The sequence below is a fragment of the Theropithecus gelada genome, chromosome 16, assembly GCF_003255815.1.
Source record: "Theropithecus gelada isolate Dixy chromosome 16, Tgel_1.0, whole genome shotgun sequence".
NCBI classification, from domain to species: domain Eukaryota; kingdom Metazoa; phylum Chordata; class Mammalia; order Primates; family Cercopithecidae; genus Theropithecus; species Theropithecus gelada.
Window position 1 is genome coordinate 66095446 of NC_037684.1, and position 23304 is coordinate 66118749.

The 23304-nt window shown below is 45.4% G+C and overlaps 1 protein-coding gene across 1 annotated transcript in view; it reads right to left on the reverse strand.

The window, feature by feature from the left end:
* Positions 1-7579: 7579 nt before the first annotated feature.
* Positions 7580-23304, reverse strand: part of GSG1L2 (GSG1 like 2) — an 18658-nt gene continuing 2933 nt past the window's right edge. The window contains exons 2-5 of the mRNA XM_025360986.1: positions 16014-16061; positions 14335-14487; positions 13001-13112; positions 7580-7838 (exon numbers count right to left, since the gene is read on the reverse strand). Coding sequence (XP_025216771.1) covers positions 7580-7838; positions 13001-13112; positions 14335-14487; positions 16014-16061 — 572 coding nt within the window. The remainder of the gene's footprint in view (positions 7839-13000; positions 13113-14334; positions 14488-16013; positions 16062-23304) is intronic.

Below are 23304 nucleotides of genomic sequence, written 5' to 3' on the forward strand. Positions count from 1 at the left end.
TGGGGGACAACGGAGTAAGAGGGGATTGGCTTTGCAAAGAGACGCTGATCAGGGCACCCAGGGCAGGGGGAGGCCCAAGGCTGCAGGGAGCTCGGCTCTGTGCAAGCCTCCGAGTGGAACACCCAGTGGGCGTGCTAATCCCCAAATCTTCAACAAATAGGAAATGTACTCACAGTGTCTCCGAAAGCAAACCGAATCCAGGGGCCCTGCCCTCCCCAAAGGTTAATGACAGACTTAATTAAAATGGGTCTGCATTTTTGGAAGAAAATCCATGTGTTAAGGCCACTTGCTTGGGCCCTAATGGTTATTTATAGCTTTCAGTTGCACTAAAAGGCTGTCAGGGTAAATATAGTGTCTATTCTGATATTCAGGAACACATGCTGGCCGGGTCTGATTTCAGGGCTCCTGCCAAAGCTCTCCTGGCTTGCCTGACTATTAGAAGTTTCCTCTGCGGTTTGGGGCTGAGCACGAGGGATCCAAACCCGGGATTTTCAGCACAAACCTCCTTGCCCTCACTTCCGGTAACCCTCGTAATCAGGTAGTTTGGATGGATATGGCCGAAGACCATCTGGCCTTGGCTTTCTAGTTGGAGATGAAAAGCATAGAGAACTGCTAAAGAGAATGAAGTCTTTTGCAGAAAGAACCACTTGGAGGTGTGACAGGAAATATCAGAAAGAGCACACTTTTGGGGGTGTTTCTCACCTCTCTGAGCCTTAGCTTCCTTGTCTGTAAAACGGGCGGGACCACTGGGAGGACACACCATATCGAATAGGGTTAGCCTAGCGTAGATCCCGGGCCATAGGAAGGTAACTATTGTTATCTTTAAGGATACGAAGAATTTATCCCAAATGTGAAATATTTTCATTACATAAGGAAACTCAGTGGGATTAGAACTGGAGAGACAGAAACCCAGTTCAAGTACTGGAACCGTCCCAAACCGGAAGCCTAATCACAATCAGGTCTTAATTTGTGTGGTAAACAGTACTGGGCCAATCAGGAGTAGGACTAACAGCAGTGTGTGTACGTGTGTGTGTGTGTACATGTGTGTGTGCATGTGTGTGTGTGCATGTGTGTGTGCGCGCACGTGTGTGTGCATGTGTGTGCATGTGTGTGTGTGCATGTGTGCGTGTGTGTGTGTGTGTGTGTGCAGGGGGTAAGGAAGACTGTATTTCTTTCTTGGAAATTAGAAATAACCAGGAAAATTTAAAAAGTCCCAGCATTTTATTGACATTTAATATACATATTAGAAACACACACGTAAATGTAGAGCTTGGTGAATCTTCATAGACTGAACATATTCACGTGACCAGCACGCAGATCAAGAAACAGAACATTGCCGACATGCCCCACCATGTCTCTCTCCAGCACTGAGGGTAGCTACTTCCTAACTTTTAAAAGCCTATATACAGTTTTGCCTGTATGTGCATTTTCTTTGCTCAAACAAACTCTTGTCTAAAGTTTTTCTTTCTTTTTTTTTTTTTGAGAAGGAGTCTTGCTCTGTCACCAGGCTGAGGTGCAGTGGCACGATCTCGGCTCACTGCAACCTCCACTTCCTGGGTTCAAGTGATTCCCCTGCCTCAGCCTCCCGAATACCTGGGACTATAGGTGCCCACCACCACACCTGGCTAATTTTAGTATTTTAGTAGAGATGGGGTTTCATCATATTGGCCAGGATGATCTTGATCTCCTGACCTTGTGATCTGCCCACCTCGGCCTCCCAAAGTGCTGGGATTACAGGCATAAGCCACTGCACCTGGTCTCTTTTCTTTTTAAAAAGAGAGATCTGTGGCAGCTATGACAGTATTTACTTCTGTCATAATTTCCTTATATTAAATAGTTTTCTATATATTGAAATATTTCGTAATTGAAAAGAAAAAACAAAATAGTCAGAGAGAGAACATTAGAAACAGATGGATCCTGGCATTCTTCCTATTTACCTGTCCTCCCAAATGCTCTTGTTTTTAAATTTCTTTCTCTTTCTTTCTCTCTTTCTTTCTCTCTCTCTCTTTCTTTCTTTTCTTTCTTTCTTTCTTTCCTTTCTCTTTCTCTCTTTCTTTCCTTTCTCTCTTTCTCTCTCTCTCTCTCTTTCTTTCTTTCTCCTTTCTTTCCTTCTTTCTTTCTTTCTTTCTTTCTTTCTTTCTTTCTTTCTTTCTTTCTTTCTTTCTTTCTCTGTCTCTCTNTCTTTCTTTCTTTCTTTCTTTCTTTCTTTCTTTCTTTCTTTCTTTCTCTGTCTCTCTTTCTTTCTTTCCTTCTTTCTTCTTTCTTTTTTTCTTTTTTTTGTTTTTGAGACAGAGTCTCACTCTATTGCCCAGACTGGAGTGCAGTGGCATGATCTCAGTTCACTGCAACTTCCCCTTGCTGGGTTCAAGTGATTCTCCTGCCTCAGCCTCCCGAGTAGCTGGGACTACAGGCACGCGCCACCATGCTTGGCTAATGTTTGTATTTTTAGTAGAGACTGGGTTTCACCATGTTGGCCAGGCTGGTCTTGAACTCCTGACTTCAGGTGATCTGCCTGCCTCAGCCTCTCAAAGTGCTGGGATTACAGGCATGGGCCACCGCGCCTAGCTAATTTTTGTATTTTTAGTAGAGACGGGGTTTCACTATGTTGGTCAGTCAAATTGCTCTTTTTCTTTTCTCCCAAATTTTCATTGTGCGGATGATGGCTCCTTCCTGCATCACGTGGCAACTCAAAAAAAACCAAAACCAAAAACAAAAAAAAAGCCTGATTTCCTCATGCCCCATCTTTATATTCTGTCTTTCAGATGCAATGCAGACTTAACACAAGTGACCGGCAATGCTGGCCAGCATCTACATGATTGAAATGTCCTTTAACCTTCAGTTAATTTGGCAATTTTCTGATCTTCCCACAATCCCCCACCTCACCCCACCTGCCACACCACACTAACTTGTTTCTATAGCTGGCCCCTTGAGGTCAGGCAGAGCCTGTGTCTCCCGTGCCTCCCGCATCATGCTTTATATACACATATTCTTCAGATGCGTTTAATGAGTCAAAAATATTTACATGAGCAAACCTAATTCCTGTCTCATTAACTAGGCTAACTGATGTTTTCCTGGTCTTCAGAGAAGTCCCTATCAGCCCAGATGGTTCCAAGGGGGTTCACCAGAAAAGCAGTTAAGCTGTCAGTGTCGTGCAGACTCTGGGCCAATCTAATAAGTTTAGGGCTGAATTCGTGAATTCTGGAAAAATAGTTGGCTTCCTGGGGTCAGACTACCGCATTCTCAGTTCTTCCTCTGTGAATACCTTGTTCATTCCTGCCTAACCATCTTGAGTTAGCCACCATCTTTCTTTGCTGCCTCGTAAGAGGGAACAGAGACTCTTGCTCCTGAGTTCCCCAAACCTGGTTGGGGAAGATCACTGAGGACCAGAGCTGGCTCCATTTAATGATGAGTTTGTTGTTTAGAACAATGGACACCCTGGAGACTGCCTTGTCTGTGGGTGTAATAAGTAGACCGTAGACCTGGACAACTGACCTCAGCAGGCATTGTCTTTCCCAGAAATGAAAGGGGTTTTGATTCCTTCCTTCCAGGAGAAATGGCACAGTTCCCAGAACCTTGTAAACACCTGATAAAATTCACTGACTGATTCTCTAAGGACCGATGACTTTCAGGCTAAAAATGATTGGCGGGTTTGCACTCACTTGATCCTGCCTTTCTCTCAGACACGGTCACTGAGCCTTTCACCAGTGCTTCCCCAACTCACTGACAAAGACTCAGACCCCGCAACATCTCTTTGTCACCCACAGGACCTAACAGTGCTTTGCATCCGGGAGATGCTAGCAGTGAATCTTTCCATTGTGCCTACTAAGTAAGTGCCAGGCATAATTCTCAGATCATAATTCTCTTCACATATACTAACACACTTAGTCCTCACAGCTCTTAAAATAGGAAGGAGGGCCAGGCGGGGTGGCTCAAACCTATAATCCCAGCACTTTGGGAGGCTGAGGCGGGGCGATCACCTGAGGTCAGGAGTTCAAGACCAGCCTGGCCAACATGGCGAAATCCCATTTCTACTAAAAATACAAAAATTAGCTGGACGTGGTGGCAGGCACCTGTAATCCTAGCTACTCAGGAGGTCTGAGGCAGGAGAATCATGTGAACCTGGTAGGTAGAGGTTGTGGTGAGCCAAGATGGCGCCACTGCACTCCAGCCTGGGTGACAGAGCGAGACTCTGTCTCAGAAAAAAAAAAAAAAAATAGGAGGATTGTTTTTACAGGTAACAAAACTGAGGTGTAGAGAGATTAAGTGGCTTGCTCAAGGTCAAAGTGAGGAACCAGGATGTATATGCAGATTGTCTGACTCCAGAGTCCATGCTCTCAATCATGAGCTATATTATTTCCCATATAAAGCTAAAAAGGAGGCCGGGTGTGGTGGCTCACACCTGTAATCCCAGCACTTTGGGAGACCGAGGTGAGCAGATCACCTGAGGTCAAGAGTTCGAGACCAGCCTGACCACCTGACCAACATGGTGAAACCTCATCTCTACTAAAAATACAAAAATTAGCCGGGCGTGGTGGCAGGATACTCGGGAGGCTGAGGCACGAGAATTGCTTGAACCCGGGAGGCGGGGGTTGCAGTGAACTGAGATCGTGCCACTGCACTCCAGCCTGGGCGACAGACTGAGACTTTGTCTCAAAAATAAAATAAAATAAAATAGAAAGCTAAAAAGAGTCTATTTGACAGTGTCTGTGTGCATGTGTGTGTGTATACAAACATGCATATTCATATGCGTACATATACATATGAGTATATACAAATATAACCTTTTCCACTGCCAACCATAGATGCTGGGGGTACAGAGAACAGTTTTTGCATAGAAAAATGTAGCATGTGTGAGGGGGGAAAGATGAAAAGAGATGATTTCATTATACCAAATGAAAATCCAACTGGGTGTGTATTGCAGCAAAGACAGATGAAATGAGGCGCCTTGGTTCTGTTTCTTGAGGTGGAGGGCGGATACCTGGGCGTGTTCACTTTCCAAACATTTATGAAGCTGTACACTTGTGATTTGTATACTTTTCTCTCTGTGTGTTATACTTCAATAAAATTGATATTTAAAACATTTATAAGGAAGCAAAGTGCCTTGTGAGCTCAGAGGATGTAGCAAAGAATGGTTTTTTGACTTAAGCCTCAGTGACCAGTCACCTTCTGTCCCGCCCTGGTGTTTGATTGACCACTGGCTTTGTTCTCTAGGGGCCAAATGTACCATCTGATGATGCCAGTTGCCCTCACATGGCTCCAAAAATTCCTTCCTTTCTCCCTTCCTCCCTTCCTCCCTTCCTCCCTTCCTTCCTTCCTTCCTTCCTTCCTTCCTTCCTTCCTTCCTTCCTTCCTTCCTTCCTTCTTTCCTTTCTTCCTTCCTCTCTCTCTCTCTCTCTTTTTTTTGGAGTTTTCCTTTTGTTGCCCAGGCTGGAGTGCAGTGGCATGATCTTGACTCATTGCAACCTCCACCTCCTGGGTTCAACTGATTCTCCTGTCTCAGCCTCCCGAGTAGCTGGAATTACAGGCATCCGCCACCACGCCTGGCTAATTTTTTGTATTTTTAGTAGAGATGGGGTTTCACCATGTTGGCCAGGCTGGTCTCGAACTCCTGACCTCAGGTGATCCACCTGCCTGGGCCTCCCAAAGTGCTGGGATTACAGGTGTGAGCCACCGCACCCAGCCAAAAATGTATTTCTTTACCCATGTAACAAACCTGCACATGTATCCCGCTCTGAACCTGAAATAAAAGTTGATGAAGAAAATAAATAAATAAAAACAAAAACTGGTCCAAATAGTTTTTAAAAATTCATTTCTTCCCTGGCATCCTAAGCCACAGTGTTCACAGGTGTTTTTCACAAGAGAGAATTCAGGGAAGTCTCTCTCCAGTGTATTTCCGTCCCTGTAAGATGAGACTTTGACTTGAGAATGTGACAGTCACACAGGACCTGCCTACATGAATACATAGGGACGAAAAACCATCTGAAAGTACATGCACACTGCAAAGGGCAGAGGCTTGTGGGTATAAACTCTCCTGCTGTAGGTGAGCAAATGGCCCAGGGAACCCCAGCAGACATTCTCTGGGTTGGGTTTATTCCAGCAAGAATCCATTGTATTCATATATGCTTAGCGCAATGAAACACAAAATTCCACAGAACCAACGTTTGTCAGGCAGGTGCTCACGTTGAGCCCCAAACACACAAAGGTAGCTGGATTTTTTTTTTTTCATTTATTTTAGGACAGTGTAAGTTCTACAGTTCAGCATAAACAGATTTTTATTGGATTTAATTTTCCCAGAAATGATATGTTTACAAAACATATGAATATCATTTTTAAAATGGATCTGAGCAAGGACATATTGAAGGTTGTTAGAGTTTGTAGTCCGTTTCTTTTCTTTTCTTTTCGAGACATGGTCTCACTCTATTGCCCAGGCTGGAGTGCGGTAGTGCGATCTCTGCTCACTGCAACGTCCACCTCCCAGGTTCAAGTGATTCTCCTGCCTCAGTCTCCTGAGTAGCTGGGATTACAGACATGTGCCACCATGCTCAGCTATTTCTGTTTTTTGTTTGTTTGTTTGTTTGTTTTTTAGTAGAGACAGGGTTTCACCATGTTGGCCAGGCTGGTCTCGAACTCCTGACCTCAAGTGATCTGCCCACCTTGGTCTCACAAAATGCTGGGATTACAGGCATGAGCCACTATGCCCACCCCCACCTTTTTTTTTTTCCAAAAAACAAATTATATGTGGAACAAACTGTGGCCTGCATAACATGGTAGCAAGACATGGGATGAATTGACACAATATTGCAGCTGACCGGATTAGGAATCCTGCAGCCCACCACTGCCTCCAGCAAGACCTGCATGTTTGGTAATGTTTATTTTTAGAAGTAAAAGTGGCTGGCGATTTAATTTAAGCAGAACAATTCAAACATGTGTTCCACTTAAACTAAGATAAGATGTCATTCCATTTGACTGTGTGTTCATTTCTATTGTTCGACTGTCCTTCCAAACTGATTTTACGATAAGTAGAAACACAAAATTTCCAAGAAAAAATATTTTAAAAAATAACAGGAAACATATTTTGAAGTTTCTGTCTTCTTGATTCAAATGAAAAAGGAAGTATGAATAGTCGCACGTACTTTATTGTGTGTGTCAACTAGGAGGAAACATTTTTCTGGATTTTTCTGTCAACAAACCTATGCAGGCAACACCTTTTGCCTCCTTTGTAGTTAAAAAGACTTGCTTTCCCCTTTCTTCAACTCCTCTTCCCCTTAGTACTGGCATCCTCCCTCTTTCTTTGGTATCCTTATCAAATTCACTGTCATTGAGAAGCTCTCTTTCATACTAGAGTGTCAATGGTTGATATCTTCGGTAAGCAATATCGCACTTCAAGGTACTGGCATTTTAACAGGAATCAAAGGCTGAAGTCAAAGGTGTTTAGTAAAAGGTGAGAGGTGGAGGGGTGGGGATGGAAGCTCTCCCTGGACAACAGTCTCCTGAAGTCCAACCCAGAGGCAGGGTGTACATTGTGAGTGTCAGCGCCTGGCTTGTTTGCCTGTGCAGATGTGGCAGCCATGGACACCGGCTAGCATATGGACACCTTGCCTGGGGCGCCTGATGGGAGGTGCCCAGAAACATTCCTGAAGGCTTGTCCAGCAGGGCGAGGAGCAGCTCCTGTTTTCCAAACGCTCTCTGAAGCTTCGGGTTCCGGGAAGCTCTGTTGAGAGTGCTGACTGCCGTTCTGTGCGCGCTGCTTCTCGGTGAATTCCAGGCGGGCTGCCGTGAACCTGCTCATGGCCGTGACCGACACAGCCAGGCAGAGGGCGAAAGAACCCCAGGCGAGGCTGTCAACAGAAGGCACCGTTAGGAGAGGGCTGAGGGCTGTGATTCCGGGACTTCCTGCTGGGGGTCAATCTGGAGAAAAAAACAGCTCCTCATTTTACTCAATTTGGACCTGCATTTTGGATCACAAATCCCAGAGTCTAGTCAACGTATTGTTTAGCCCAAGGGTTAAGAGAATGGACTCTGGAGTCGCTGTGCTGGCTCTGCACCATGGCCCCACCTCGTATTAACCATGTGACCTTGAGCTGGTTGCTTTACCTCTTTGAATCAGTTTCCTCACCTGCAAAACTGGAATAATATCAGTGCTGCCGCCAGGGTGGCTGTGAGGAATTCAATGAGTGAATGCGTGGGACGTATTAATACTTAGTATGGCATCTGCTGCATAGAAGTTTACAAATTGTTGCTGTTGTTGGTTCTAACCCAGGACAGTGGCATTGGTATCTTTTTTTTTTTTTTTTTTTTTTTGACGGAGTCTCTGTCACTCAGACTGGAGTGCAATGGCATGATCTTGGCTCATTGCAACCTCTGCCTCCCGGTTCAAGCAATTCTCTTGCCTCAGCCTCCCGAGTAGCTGGGACTACAGGCGTGTGCCACCACATCTGGCTAATTTTTGGATTTTTAGTAGAGACGGGGTTTCACCATGTTGGCCAGGATGGTCTTGAACTCCCGACCTCAGGTGATCTGCCCGCCTTGGCCTCCCACAGGGCTGGGATGACAGACATGAGCCACCGCGCCCAACCAGCATCGTTATTCTTATATCCCCATCCAGACTGTAAGCCCGTTGCATACTGAGATGATGGGCTACACTTTTCATCCTTCATAGAACCCAGCACTGTGTTGGGAACATGGTAATTAGCATCTACTTTATACCAAAGGGTGTTCAAATGTTTGCATTATTATGAGATGAAGAGGTGGACAAAGAACCTAGGGAAGTAAAGCAAAATGTAGGGCTAACCAGAGACACTTCCCCATGGATAATAGTAAGATTAACAATAATAAACAGTCTTGCATGTATGCCAGATGCCGTGATGGGTACCGGGTTATCTAACTGAACACCTCAGAGCGACCCCCTGATGGGGGCACTGTAATAAGCTCCATTTTACAGATGAGGAAACTGAGACACAGAGAAGTTAAGCAACTTGTCCATGACCACCAGTTAGAAAGTGGGACATCCTGGATGCGGCTGCAAACGCTGTGAGTCCAGGTACTGCTGGCCAACTTGCGAGACGTTGCTGCCTCCTGATGCCGTGGGCTCGGTTAACCAGGGACACACGTCAGGGTTCTGGGGTGGGCCTGTCCTTGCTTCATCTTTTCTTTAAGTAGGTGATTATTTTGGTTTAAATGAGGGCAGAAACTCATTGCATCTCTCCACACCCCCACTGAAATGAGAGTAAAGGGATGTGTACTAGTGTGAACAGACAAGGACAAGAATTGGAGAGAAGACACAAGAGGATGGAAATGGCTGGGAGAGGGATGACTAATTCATAGAGTGAGGGATGCAACACAGAAAGTGTCTGCAATGAGGGCCACCCACAAGACAAGAAGGATACCTGTTATATCAGCACCGCTGTATCCTTGAGAGGTGCAGAACCTTGAGGCACAAATACGGCACAAAAAATCTGGCCTTTTCCCCAGTCTCCTCCTTACCACAGACACTCTCCCCCACCTCCCTTTCCCCCAGGAGAGCAAAGTTTTATTCTCTGGAGAAGGTGAATGGAAGGAAAGCCTCCAGATTCAGAGACAGGAGGTCCAAAGGAAGGCAAGGAAGGGGGCTGATCTGAAAATGGGATTGTATGGAAATCTGCACAGGAGTGGGAAGCTGTCCAGCCCTTTCCTATGCCTAACCTCAGAAATGATCAGCCAGGCATACGAGTTCACTCCACTTCCTGCAGATATTGGATGATTCCCTTCTGAAGACACTGACAGGTTGCAGATGGAACCTCTACAAACTGATATATGTGTGTTTTTGTGGAGTGGAATTCCAAGATTAAATAGATGGTGCCATACCCAATCACATGCCAAAACAACAACAAAAGAGCCTACCAATAGATAAATGCCAACCCTGCTCCAGAGCTTCCAATTATCCTTGACAATCAAGGATGCCAAGATTGTTGGGGGAAAGGTCCAACAACAAAGTGGGGAGGAGAAAGAATTCTCAAGGAAAGAGATAACACAAGGAACAAAAGAAAACAGCAACAAAAAACAAACCCTTTGGTTAATATCCTCAGAGGAACATGAGAAGAGAAGATGCTGTATCAATAAAACAAGATCAGGATATTATGAAAAAGGAACAGCTAGAAAACAAGGAAGAGCTTGGAAAATTAAAATAAGTGCAAAATAAGAATTCAATAGAAAGACTGGAAGACAAGTAAGGAAAAATTTTCAGAAAATATAATAAAAAGAGAAACAAAATATAAAGAAAGTAATAAGGTCCTTGAATAATAAACCCCAAAGACCTAATATCTAACTAACAAGAGTTTCCTAAAAGGAGAACAAAAAACTGAGGAAAGGAAACAATCAAAGGAATAATACAAATACAAAAATCACCATAATTCCAGGACACGAATATTCAGATTAAAGGCTCCCCACCCCAACCCCAAGCACATAGATGAAGGATGAATGTGGAGAAAAGAGAATCCTCACCAAAGGATATCATCATGACATTTCAGAACATTGGTCATAAAGAGAAGAAAACAACAGGCCACCTACAAAGGCACATGAATCAGAATGGTGCTGGACTCTTGACAGAAACTATGAATGCTAGAAGAAAATGGAGTATGGCCATCAAAATTCTATGGGAAAATGATTTCTAACAGAGAATTCTGCACTGTGCCAAACGATCAATCAAATATGGAGTATTGAATTTCCAGGCATGCAAGGAGTAAAATAATTTATCTCTCATTGGATCCTTTCTTAGGAAGCTACTGAAGGATGTACTCCCAGAAAAGGTAGATGTAAACTAAATAAGATAAGGCAATGGGACCCAAGAAACAGCATTCAAAGATAAGGGAGTGGTGCAGGGAAGTCTCATAACAGCTCTAGACAGTAACCAGCCTGGAATAGGGCTGGAAGTCTGAGGGCTTTGGGGGTTGGAAGTGAAACTGAGAAGCTAATCTGATTAGGTCCACCAAACCTAACCTGCCCTGCTTGCTTTCAGTTGCTTGCTTTTTTTCCTCCCTATGTAACTAAAAGCCACACCACTAAATTCTATAACTTAACCTTCACTGGCTTCCTTACAGATAACATTTATGATGTATATGTCACCATGGTAATGGTTGCTTGTTTTTCAGGAACTTGGGGTAGCTCCTATCCAGTTCAAACTGGTTGAGACCACCAATCCTTCAGCTGATCCTGTGCAAGTGCCTGAGAGGTGGCCTTTTGATGTCAGAAGGCCAAAAACTCTACCCTCAGAACATGCTAATGCTACCATTTCCTGAACATGCATCCTGTGAAAAGCCATGAACCCTGGCTATGCTTGCACAGATCACCAATAACTTTATTTTTCCCCACTGCCAATCACCTTTCCTCTTTGCCTTAGACCACCCCGCTTCTTTAACCCATAAATATCCCTAAGCCTTATCTTCAGGGAGGTGGATTTTAGAGCTGTTCTCCCACCTCCTTATCAGACTGCCCTGTGAATAAATGTTTTATCTGCCCTGTGAATAAATCTTTTGTAAGATCCATCGTCACAGTAACTGGTTTACTAAGCGCAAACAGAATGAACTTGGTGGGTATCAGAAGGGTGGCACAGGGAGAGAATGGAATCGATCGATTTTTATTCTTAGTGCTATTTGATTTTTAACGACCATTTACATACTTCTTTTGCTAAATATTAAGTAATTGAAAGTAATAGAAAGCAAAAACAAAACAAAATGATATTGGAAACAAACAGACCATTCTTCAGGCTCCTTTAGTGTTTGGAATTTGCTTCTATCCATAGCAAAAGGAGTGCAGTACAAATTGGCCAGAGTTGAGAATCCACCTACGATTCATCTGAGTTCTGCTGCAACTAAACTCTCAACTGTGTAAGGTGCCAGTGATAGCCCCTCAGAACCAACAGCCCTAATTCAAAGGGGGGCAGCTAAGTGACAAACAGGTGGAGGGACAGGTGCCCAGAGAAACAGTTGTAAAAATTAACATCTTCAGACTGGGAAGATGAAGACTAAGAAAAGTTCAGACTCTAACAACTCATGAAGCATATGGCTCACAGTAACACACATGCGTTCACTGAATCCGAGAATAGTAGGATGAGGGAGTGAGCCCTGAACGTGTTATGCGTTTTACAAAGAGGAAAGTAACATAAGAGGTTGTTATATAAGATGAAAATGTAAGTTATGTACATCTATTTTTAAGATACGACATGCTTTAGAGGTCCACATCAAAGAGAACCCCTGTGGTCTTGCAGAATGTGGTCGAGTCCGTTAGAGACAGAATTCCCATGTCATGACCTTGTCTTTGTATTAGAAACAGGGGCTGGATCTCCCCCCGTTGAAGTATTTATTAGGAGTTATAGATCAAGACACTTCCTCCCACATCATGTTTAAGAATTGAACATCAACAATGTCTCCATTTCTCGGGGACTTTACTAGTTGCAAAGAGTTTTATAAACATAATCTCTTTAAATCCCTATACAAATGTTTGAGGCAGGTATCCTCACTTTATAGATGAGGGAATTGGCTACAGATGGGTCACAGAATTCACCCAAAGTCACATACAGGCAGATGCCAGCACTATGACCAAGGTTGGTCATCCTATAAAACTTATGTTTGGCCGGGCGCGGTAGCTCACGCCTGTAATCCCAGCACTTTGGGAGGCCGAGGCAGGCGGATCACAAGGTCAGGAGATCGAGACCATCTTGGCTAACACGGTGAAACCCTATCTCTACTAAAAAATACAAAAAAAAAAAAAAAAAAAAATTAGCAGGGCGTGGTGGCAGGCGCCTGTAGTCCTAGCTACTCAGGAGGCTGAGTCAGGAGAATGGTGTGAACCTGGGAGGCGGAGCTTGCAGTGAGCCAAGACTGTGCCACTGCACTCCAGCCTGGGTGACAGAACAAGACTCCGTCTCAAAACAAACAAACAAACAAACAAACAAAAACTTACATTCATCTTTATGTGCATCTCTCCTGACCCTCCAGGACTTAAGCACCATGACCAAGCAACTTACCAATATGACCAGCCATAGTCCCAGGTCTGAGGCTTCCAATCTTCTGGTCCAAGGTTCACAGTGATTTGAAAAATGGTTGTGTACATCATGTGGGCCACCATGCCTAGGAGCCCTGCACAAGGAAAGCTCCGTGAGCCACAGTTAAGAACACACATGATGGAAGAACTCTATGCTGCGTGTTTTGGCTGTAAGGAGCTCTCTAGCATTCATAAAGTCCTTTTGATGTATCTGCATATATTCATCCTTAAACATTCCGCTGGACATCTCTTTCCCACAATTGAAACTGAAGAGACATCCAGAAACACACAATCGAGGAGGACCTGTCAGAACCTGGGCAGGAGTCTCTATGGCCTGGTTCCTTCCTAAGAAGATCAGAAATTGGATTTTATCATACCATTCGCTGAGGATAAGACTTGAGGGAGGTGGGCACGGTGGCATGCATCTGTAATCTCAGGTACTCGGGAGGCTGAGGAGGGAGGATTACTTAAGCTCAGGGGTTTGAAACCTCCGTGGGGGGACCTCATCCCAAAATAAATAAATAAGTAAAATAAAATAATGAAAAGGGACATTTAAAAAAAGGACTTAGAAAGATGCATTACACTTATCAGGCACAACAACGATGTACAAATTGGCCTGCTACATGATTAACTTAACATGAGTAACTTTTCGTATCCAGTTTGAGGACTAAAGGAAGTCATTCGTTCAGGGTTCTTTCTCCCTGGAAAGGCTCTCTTAGGAGACCCAACTAAGTGGCTTTAAAAGTTGCTTGGAGAACACAGAAGTAGAACTAAAAAAAAGGAGTTATTTATTTTAATGGAATATTTATGCCAAATGTGGATACTTTTTTTAAAACTACCATCTATTGAGTACTTTTTCTATATTAGGTGCACTCTTACTTAGTCATTGCCAAAGTGTTTTGAGATACATTATAGTGTTCTGTCTTAGAGAAGTTAAGTAACTTGCCTGAGGTCATACAACCGTTAAGGAGATGTCTGCACCTGGGCAGGATCCCTCCACAGACTCATGCCTAAGCACTGTTTTCAGTGAAGTGATGTCAGCTGTCAGAGCCAGGGCACCCTCTTCCCTGGTTGTGATAAAGATACACAGATAAATTTCACTTTCCATCTGTGCCTAGCCCCTTTTCCTCTGTCACCCTAGGAATATTGTCTCCATCCAATGGAATTCATTGGTGACTGATCCAGTGGACCACCTGCCCTGCTCAAATGGCCATTGATGGGAAAGAGCCAGCCTGTTCTATGGCAATGAGCATGTCCAGCCCGACGCTCTGCTTTCCTTCTGGGGAAGCCTGTTCCAAGGATGCTGTTGGAAAGTACCTGCCAGTACCATGAAGATGGCTACCAAGGCATCCACCCTGAGCCAGTCAAACCCAGGGCTGCGACAACTCACTCTGGAGCCCAGGAGGATGGCGCTTGTCAGTATCAGAACGATATCCAGGACCTCGCCCCCGATGGACAGCCACAAAACACCTGCCAAAGAAAAGGGATGTTGGAAACGCTGGGCATTTCTAATTCAGAAGTACTAAAATGTTCAGTCCTTTGATTTAGCTCATTTCTAAACAAAACATGAAAAACAGACACGCTGGAGTGAAAATCACAGATGCCTCTCTGCTGAATCTTAGAAAGCTGGCAATGGAAAGGCACTCCTCAGGGCTGAAAGAGACAGTTGTAGGGATTGCCCATAGCTGAGTGGAGGGGGGTAGAGTGGGGGAAACTAAGCAAAACCCTGCTGTGAGGGCATGAGTGGTGCTGCGGGTCTCCATGCCCTGGCTCAAAAACTACCATTGTGTCTGGAGTTGGTTCCTGCCAGTGGGTTCATGGTCTCACTGACTGAAAGAACAAAGACACCGACCTTCGCAGTGAGTGTTACAGCTCTTAAAGGTGGCACAGACCCAAAGAGTGAGAGGTAGCAAGGTTTATTGTGAAGAGTGAAAGGACAAAGCTTCCAGACAGTGGAAGCGGACCTGAGAGCGTAGCCGCTGCCCGCTGGGGTGGCCAGATTTTGTATTCCCTTATTGGCCCCACCCATGTTCCATTTCTGTCCTATCAGAGTGCCCTTTTTTCAATCCTCCCCGCGATTGGCTACTTTTAGAATTCTGCTGATTGGTGCATTTTACAGAGCACTGATTGGTGCGTTCTACAGAATGCTGATTGGTGTGTTTTACAAACCTCTTGTACGACAGAAAAGTTCCCCAAGTCCCCACTAGACCCAGCAAGTCCAGCTAGCCTCACCTCTCACCATGATGTTTTGATTTTACCAGGAGATATCATCTTTGCCTTTTGCAAGAAAAAGATGTACAAACATCGGGGCGGAGGGTCTGTGAGTTGGAGAGCCCTGCCTGCAGGTACCAAAACCTCATTTGTTTCTGTGGAAGTCACTTATTTACCTTCTGGAGAGGATCCCACCTGTGGCTTCAAGGAACTCTGTTGGCAGTGGAGGGCAGTGGAGAAAGGGGACAGAAAGGGAAACTCATCTTTGCGAAAGGATTCCGCTAAGGCAAGTTAGGTAATGAAGACACAGCAATGAATAGACGTGATCCATACCTTCACAAAACCTCTACTCCAGCTGGGAGAACAGACACTAAGAAAGTAATTACAAAGATACTGAGTGTTAGGGAGCTTTAGAGGGAAGAAAAACTGCTCTAGGCAGTGGTGTGCTGAAGCACATCTCACAGCTCTGCGTTCATCTTGCAACTGAGAGCTGTGTTCATCTTGCAATTGACATTGGCTGTGGTGGGAATATTTACACCATGGAACATGGCCAATGCTGCCAATCAGGGCTTCCACTCACGCTACAAAGTAGGCTGTTAAACATTTGCTAGCACACCACTGGTTATAGGGCACAGGAAGAGAGCCTGTGGTTCTACCTTTTGGACTTGACTTCATGGAAAAATCATCAATGACTCCCTCATCATTTCCCCTATGCCCAATAAAACTATAAAAATAGTCTAAGTTATGAGGAGTGCTGGTGGGCAGAGCGTGAGTAAGGTATTTACCTTGTTCTTCAGCTGGCACTACGCTCTGGAAACTCCTACACTTTTCATCTGAAAGATAAAAATGCATCCAGAAGTGGGTTACCCTTCACAACCAGGGGACAAATGGTGTATTTCCAGCCCCTTAACTGGATGAGGAATGGGGAGTGTGCAGCCTGCTTTACTTCACGTCAGGGACGTGAGCTGCCCCTCTGTGTGGGAGCATGATATAATCTGCCCTATTGGACTCTGGCTTGGCCATGTAACACTCTTTGACCAATGAACTGGGAGCAAAAATGAGATGGATCTGAGCAGCTTTAAGAGCCAATGTATTTTCCCCTGGTTCTCGTTCCCTTGCTCTGTGATCCCAGAGGCCCATGTCAAGAGGGAGTCTCCATCAGCCCGGGTCCCTGAATAGCTACAATGAGGACAGACCCCTTGCCAACCTGAAAAGTCTATACAGAATGAGCTAAAAATAAATGTGTTGGCTTGAAGCACTGGAATTTGGGGGGTTGTTTGTTATTGCAGCCTAACCTAGCCTATCTGGACTAATACTGCAAGTCTTAGACCAGGGGTTCTCAGCTTTGGAAATAGCATTCATCATGATATGAATCTGAAATAATTGGCTTCTTGTTGAAGGGAAGTGATCAAAGTTTGCAATTTATTTTTAAATGAGTGAGAGCAGATTCAGAGCCATGTCTGTTGCTAAGACTCTTAGCATGCGAGTCACGCATTTGCTTGCATTTCTTCATGCTTTCTTGACTATGAAAGAAAGGGAGGAATCGTTGTGCATGTACCAGGTATTGGGCAGAACCCACCACCAGACTCATTTATATTTTCCAGAAGGACAAATATTATTTGTATGTGAGTGTCATCTGTCAGGTTGCACACATCAGGTGAAAAATCTTGAGTCACAGCCTTAGGTATGCAGTTCCCTTTAAAATTCGAAGTCCATGGATATCCACTTGGTGTGAAGATGTCACCAAATTCTGGTTTTAGGGGGTGACAGATGGAGGATTGAGACCATGGCAAGCCACCCTCTGGGGTCCTGTCCCAGCTGAGTGTCCTGCACTCTCTCTACTAACACGTCGGCCCAAAATAGAATCATGGACTGTTGAGTGGGAGCAGCCTGGGAAATCCTGTGGTTCATGCCCACACAGTTTAGAGCAGTGCATTCAAGGGCCTCTGAGGGAAAGTGACTTACTCAAGACAGCGCAGGTAGAGGCAGTTTCCTTGTTAGATCTCAGGGCTGCAGAGCCCGGGCCCAGTGCTGTCCCGCTACATCACTGACTTAATGCAATCAAGGAAAGGTGCCGGGGGTGCAAAGTTGCCTGAGACAAGGGAGCCGCCCCCAGTCTGACCCTGGTGGGAGCTAAAGCAGAGCACGGCGTGAAAGCTATGAGGCATTTCCCATGGACTCGTCAAAGCAATGGCATTCTTATCACCAGAATAGATCCAGTAGTCCCCACCTTAGCCTTGCTTTGAAGATTACATGAAACCATACTTAGGAAAGCTTCTACCACAGTTCATATGCATTTAAACCTAATTAGAATAAAATGAGTTCTATTAGAGTATTTTTGCGGTGGTTAGCATGAACCATTATTTATTTCCAGACTCTAAGCAACCCCAAGGGCAAGCTACCGTTGCTGGAAGATTCCAGAAACAGAGGAAGTTTAGGGAGCATCTGTAGACTTCAAGAATTTTTTTTTTCTTTCATGGGAGAGAAAATCCCAAGTAATTTAATTTTCCTATTCAAGAACTCTCCATAGCCCCCTATTTCCCCCCAGCATCAAGTCTAAATTCCTCCTGTTAGCTTTTATGTCCTCTCTCCATCAACCTGACTTCCCAACACAGAGCCCATCTTTTTGCCTCCCCAGCACTACCCAGCATTCACCTTCCACCTCCTCAGGGTCCGGTAGTGTCTTAGTCCTGTAACAAATTACCATAGACGGGGTTGTTTATCAACAACAGGAACAGCTTTTCAGATTTGAAGCCTGGAAGTCTGAGATGCCTGCATGGTTGGGTTCTGGTGAGGGCCCTCTTCCAGGTTGCAGAGAGCTTCTTTTATTTTTTTTTTATTTTTTGAGACAGGGCCTTGCTCTGTCACCCAGACTGGAATGCAATGGATCACAGCTCACTGCAGCCAAAATCTCCTGGGCTCAAATGATCCTTCCATCTCAGCCTCCCAAGTAGCTAAGACTAGAGGTGCACGCCACCACACCTGGCTAATTTTTTTTTTTTTTTTGTAGAGATGGAGCCTCACTATGTTGAGCCAAGGCTGGTCTCAAACTCCTGGGTTCAAGCAATTTGCCCACCTCAGCCTCCCAAAGTGTTAGGATAATAGGCAAGGGCCACCATGCCTGGCCAGCAGACAGCTTCTTGTGGTAACCTCGCATGGTGGAAAGAGATCCGGCTAGCTCTCTAGCCTCCTCTTATAAGGGCACTAACTCCATCTGTGAGGGCTCCACCCTCATGACCTAATCACCACCCAAAGGCCCCCCACCTCCTAACACCATTACATTGGGCTTAGGGTTTCAGCATATGAACCTGGAGAGGGGACACAAATATCCAGTCATAGCACATGGGAAGGATGATATGTGTGCAAGCATACGTTTCTGGCAGTGCATGTCTAATCCTTATAAACCTTAACATTTGCTGTGCCCATCCTCGTGAAACTCCAAGTACCTATGGGCCTCATTCCTTCACACTCCTGCACCGCCCCTCCGCTGAGCTATAGGGAGAAGAGAAACCCAAGTTGGGTTGATGATGGAACCATTTCCTGGAGCTTCTCCACTGGGACGCTTTCTGACTCAAATGTGCAGCCAGGGATTCGTGTGTCACATGATTGTCCATCCCAGGGGCCCCGAGGGAGAATATTTACACAGCCTGGGGTTGACGGCAACAGGATCGAGGACCTGTCAGTCCGTGGGCAGCCACAGTGGCTTCCGCAACATTAGAATTAAGTCACTTCGGATTAACGTGATTGGACATTTCTCCTGGTTGAGTCTCTGATGTCAGCAGCAGTACCATGGTCACCGAGGAAATAATTCATCTGAGCCTCCCCAGTTATACCAAGGAGGTCCCCAAAGCACTGGCAGCACCTCAGTCCTCACACCCCGTTCTCTCTCGGAGAACTTGGGGGCTGATGCAGAGCCTTCTTTCACGTCGCCTCATCCAGTCCTAACCATACCCTGGCGAGTCAGGTCAGCAGGTTGGCAGCAGAAGGATACCACAGGCAATGTGTGCCATTTACATCCACAAGGCCTGGCATCTCTGCATGGTCCTGCCATGGCCAGTCATCGTCGCAAGTTTCCTGGCCTCTCTGAGCCTCACTTTCCTCATCTGCAAAATGGGTCTAATAAAAGGACTCTGATGAGAAATTTGTGAAAGTATTTTGTGAACTGCATTCCACAGTTATTATTTATTTATTTATTTATTTATTGACGGAGTCCCACTCTGTTGCCAGGGCTGGAGTGCAGTGGCACGATATCACTGCAACCTCTGCCTCCCGGGTTCAAGCGATTCTCCTGCCTCAGCCTCCAGAGTAGCTGGGATTACAGGCACCCGCCACTATGCCCAGCTACTTTTTTGTGTTTTTTAGTAGAGACAGAGTTTCACCATGTTGACCAGGCTGATCTCAAACTCCTGACCTCGTGATCCGCCCGCCTCGGCCTCCCAAAGTGCTGGGATTACAAGCGTGAGCCACCGCTCCTGGCCTTTCCACGGTTTTGAGTGTTGGGTTATTAATAAAGGCAAGTACAATGATCTCGATTTTATGGATCTGGAGGAGACCAGGCTCACACGAGTTGGTAGAGTCAAGAATTAAAAACCGGAGTTTCTCACCTAAGACCTCAGAGGCCTTTACTGAATCGCTTCTTGTCTTTCTACCTAATGCACCGAGGAGTGAAGGTCTAACTTGTCCTTTAAAGAGAACTGCCTTTCCCACCAGGAATAGAGATGAGGCCAGCACAGAGCAAGGGCTGGGCAAAGAGAAGGTGGAGGCCAGCCAAGGAGATTAAGAGAATTCAGAATGGCTTAGACGGGTGAGTTTAGCTTGGGCCCAGAGTCAGAGCCTAGTGACCCCTTTGATGAATACGAATCCTCAGAAATGGGGTTCCTTTTGAATAAAGCCAGCAGGATTAAAAGAAAAAATCTGTATAAATCCCATGAAGCCGGGGAGGGAGGCGGGTGTTACATAGCTCGAGTGCTTCAGCAGCCAAGCAGGACAGCAAGCCAACCGAGGAAGTGGCGTCCAATCCCTCCGTGCCTGACTCTGACATCCTCTGTCAGTGTGTTCTCCTCCGACCCCCACTCCGCCCCTGTCCTTTCTGAGATGCCTGGGTCCCTCTGCCCTGAACTTTTTGAGTTTAGCAGAACAGCATAGAATCTAAAATCCACGCATTTTGTGGATGCACAGACTCACCTAAGGAAAAGAACATTTCATGTAAGTACCGCCTGGGCCAGCAATGTTTGCCGCAAATTTTCATTTCAGAGTGTGGGATCAAAGGTGTGGGTTCCCTTTAAAGACATTCTAGGCACTGGGGAGAAAGGATAGAGTTCTTGGGGGTGGCTTGGGCAGAGGAGGTCTTAAAATGGCACTTCAGGTGGCCGGACGCAGTGGCTCACGCCTGTAATCCCAGCACTTTGGGAGGCCGAGGTGGGTGGATCACGAGGTCAGGAGAATGACACCATCCTGGCCAACATGGTGAGACCCCGTCTCTACTAAAAATACAAAAAAAAAAATAAATAAATAAAATAGCTGGGTGTGGTGGCGGGCGCCTGTAATCCCAGCTACTCAGGAGGCTGAGGCAGGAGAATTGCTTGAACCTGGGAGGAGGAGGTTGCAGTGAGCAGAGATCACGCTGCCACTGCACTCCAGCCTGGGCGACAGAGTGAGACTCCGTAACAAACAAACAGACAAACAAACAAACAAAAACAAAAAAAAAAGCACTCCAGGTAAGGGCTTCCTGGAGGGTCAACTTTTAGGGACACGGAGCCCATTCAGAAGGAAAACACACAGGGAGACCCCATGGGGCAGCAGAGCTGGGGCAGTCAGATGCCCAGAAACCCCTTTCCTGGACTTGTTTAGGGCCGAGGCACATCCTCCCAGGATTGGAGCTCTGCTCTCCTCACCCCTCCTGACCCTCTCTCCAAAGGACTGTTTGGGCTCCAGCCCGTTTCCCTCCAGTTTAAGCCCTTTTCTTTCTTATGCCCCAAATCTCCTAAGTACTGCGACAAATCAGACTAAATGGCAGATGCCTTTGTGCTGTAGTCACCAGTTGGGAGCCCCAGCCACACTGTGCAGCACACATAATTTTTTTGGCTCATGCCATTTTTTAAAGATATTTTAAAATTCAGAAATTGGACAAAGAAATCCAAACATCTTGCTTCCCTTGAAGAATCAGAGCATCTGATAACACCGTAGCGGGCTTACAAGTGCACACGAGCATGAAGCTGATGGGAGCGAGACGCTGCTGCTTTAGCTGAGGTACGGAGGTTCAAGGTCAGCGGCATTCCCGTAGCCCAGCTCCACGCACTTTTGCTAGGACCTCCTATAAATATTTGAGTTTGTAACTCCTTGATGTGTAGCTTTTGTTTTGTCCTCTAACATGTTTGGTATTACTTTATTCATTATGGACTAAAAATAATTAGTTAATTATTAATTCATTCTAAACTTTTTTGCTTTAGAAAAACAAGTAGGAGTGGCGGAGATGATCGGGGGAAGATGTCCTTCTTTCTTCCTTCTTAATAAAGTGACAACAATATTTAGAGACCCAGGTGTACCTGGATGACCTTAGTATATCAAGAAATATGTAAAATGTGAGCAGAGGTGTTTTGTGTGTTTGTGTGTGTTTGTTTTCCTTCCGCTTTTAAATTCCAGGGCACATAGGCAGGATGTGCAGGTTTGTTACTTAGGTAAACGTGTGCCTTGGTGATTGAGTAGAGATTTTTTTTTTTAATTGATGGGCACAACATTATTCATCAATAATTATAAGAGTTGTTGCCCTTCAGTTAAGGTGTGTGCATTGTGGGGTAACAGGCAAAGTCAGGGCTAAGTGTTATGCAATTTGAGTTCCAAGCCCAGCTCCTTCAGCTCCTACCTGTGCACTCTTCCGTGGGTCACGGGTCACTCACATCTCTAGAACTCAGTCTTCTCATCTGTAAAATGGCTCTATTGTTCCAGGTCAGCCTTTCCTAAAGTGCGTTCCACTGAACAATCGTCTTATAGAATATTAATCCTTATTAGACATAAAAAACCTCTTCTATGCACCATAAATTTGGGGAAACACTGGAATATATAACGTTAAACAAGTTTCTGTATTGGGGGACTTCTCAGAGGTTTTGATGTGCTAATGTGTGTCGTGAATTTTCAAGAAGAAAATGTAATGTAATGTGGAATCTTTTCCAATTTGTTGGACTTCCAGACACTTTTTGTTTACTTTCACAAGGAGCATCTCAAAAGGTATCTCTGTGGAGTAATCTTTGAGGACATCCGGTGAGATACTTATGAAGAGCTCTTTCTGTCCTGATGTAAGAGTATAGTCACATGTAAGTCAGAAAGAAGTTGCTGTGGTTTGAATGTCCCCTCCCAAACTCATGTTGAAATTTCACCCCTGGTGTAGCAGTATTGAGAGGTGGGAGCCTGAAGAGCTGCTTGGGTCATGAGGGCTGTGCTCACGCGAATAGATTAATCCATTCATGAATTAATGGGTTCTCATGAGAAGTGGGACTAGTGACTTTGTAAGAAGAGGAGGAGAGGGCCGAGCGAGAATGTTAGCACACTCAGCACCCTCGCCATGGGCTGCCCTCCACCTCCCTGGGTCTCTGCGAAGAGTCCTCCCCAGCAAGAAGGCTCTCTCACCAGATGTGCTCCCTTGACCGTGGATTTCCCAGCCTCCGTAATTCTCAGTAATACATTTCTTTTCTTTATAAATTACCTAGTTTCTGGTATTCTGTTCTAAGCAACAGAGAATGGACGAAGACAGAAGTCAAGAAATGCATCCTTTATTTCCGCTTACTGTTGTCCATGATTCACGGAGAACACTAACCCTCTTTAGATTCAGTGTGTGCTCCTGACAACATAGGAAAAACCCTTCAGTGGTGTGTGTGATCCAGGAAAATGTGCACGTGCATGTGTGTCTCTGTGTGTGTGTGTGTCTCTGTGTGTGTGTGTCTGTGTGTGCGTGTGTGTGCATGTCTGTGTGTGTGCGCGTGTGCGTGTGTGTGCTTGTGTGTCTGTGTGTGTCTCTGTGTGTGTGCGTGTGTGTCTGTGTGTGTGTGTGTCTCTGTGTGTGTGCGTGTATCTGTGTGGGTG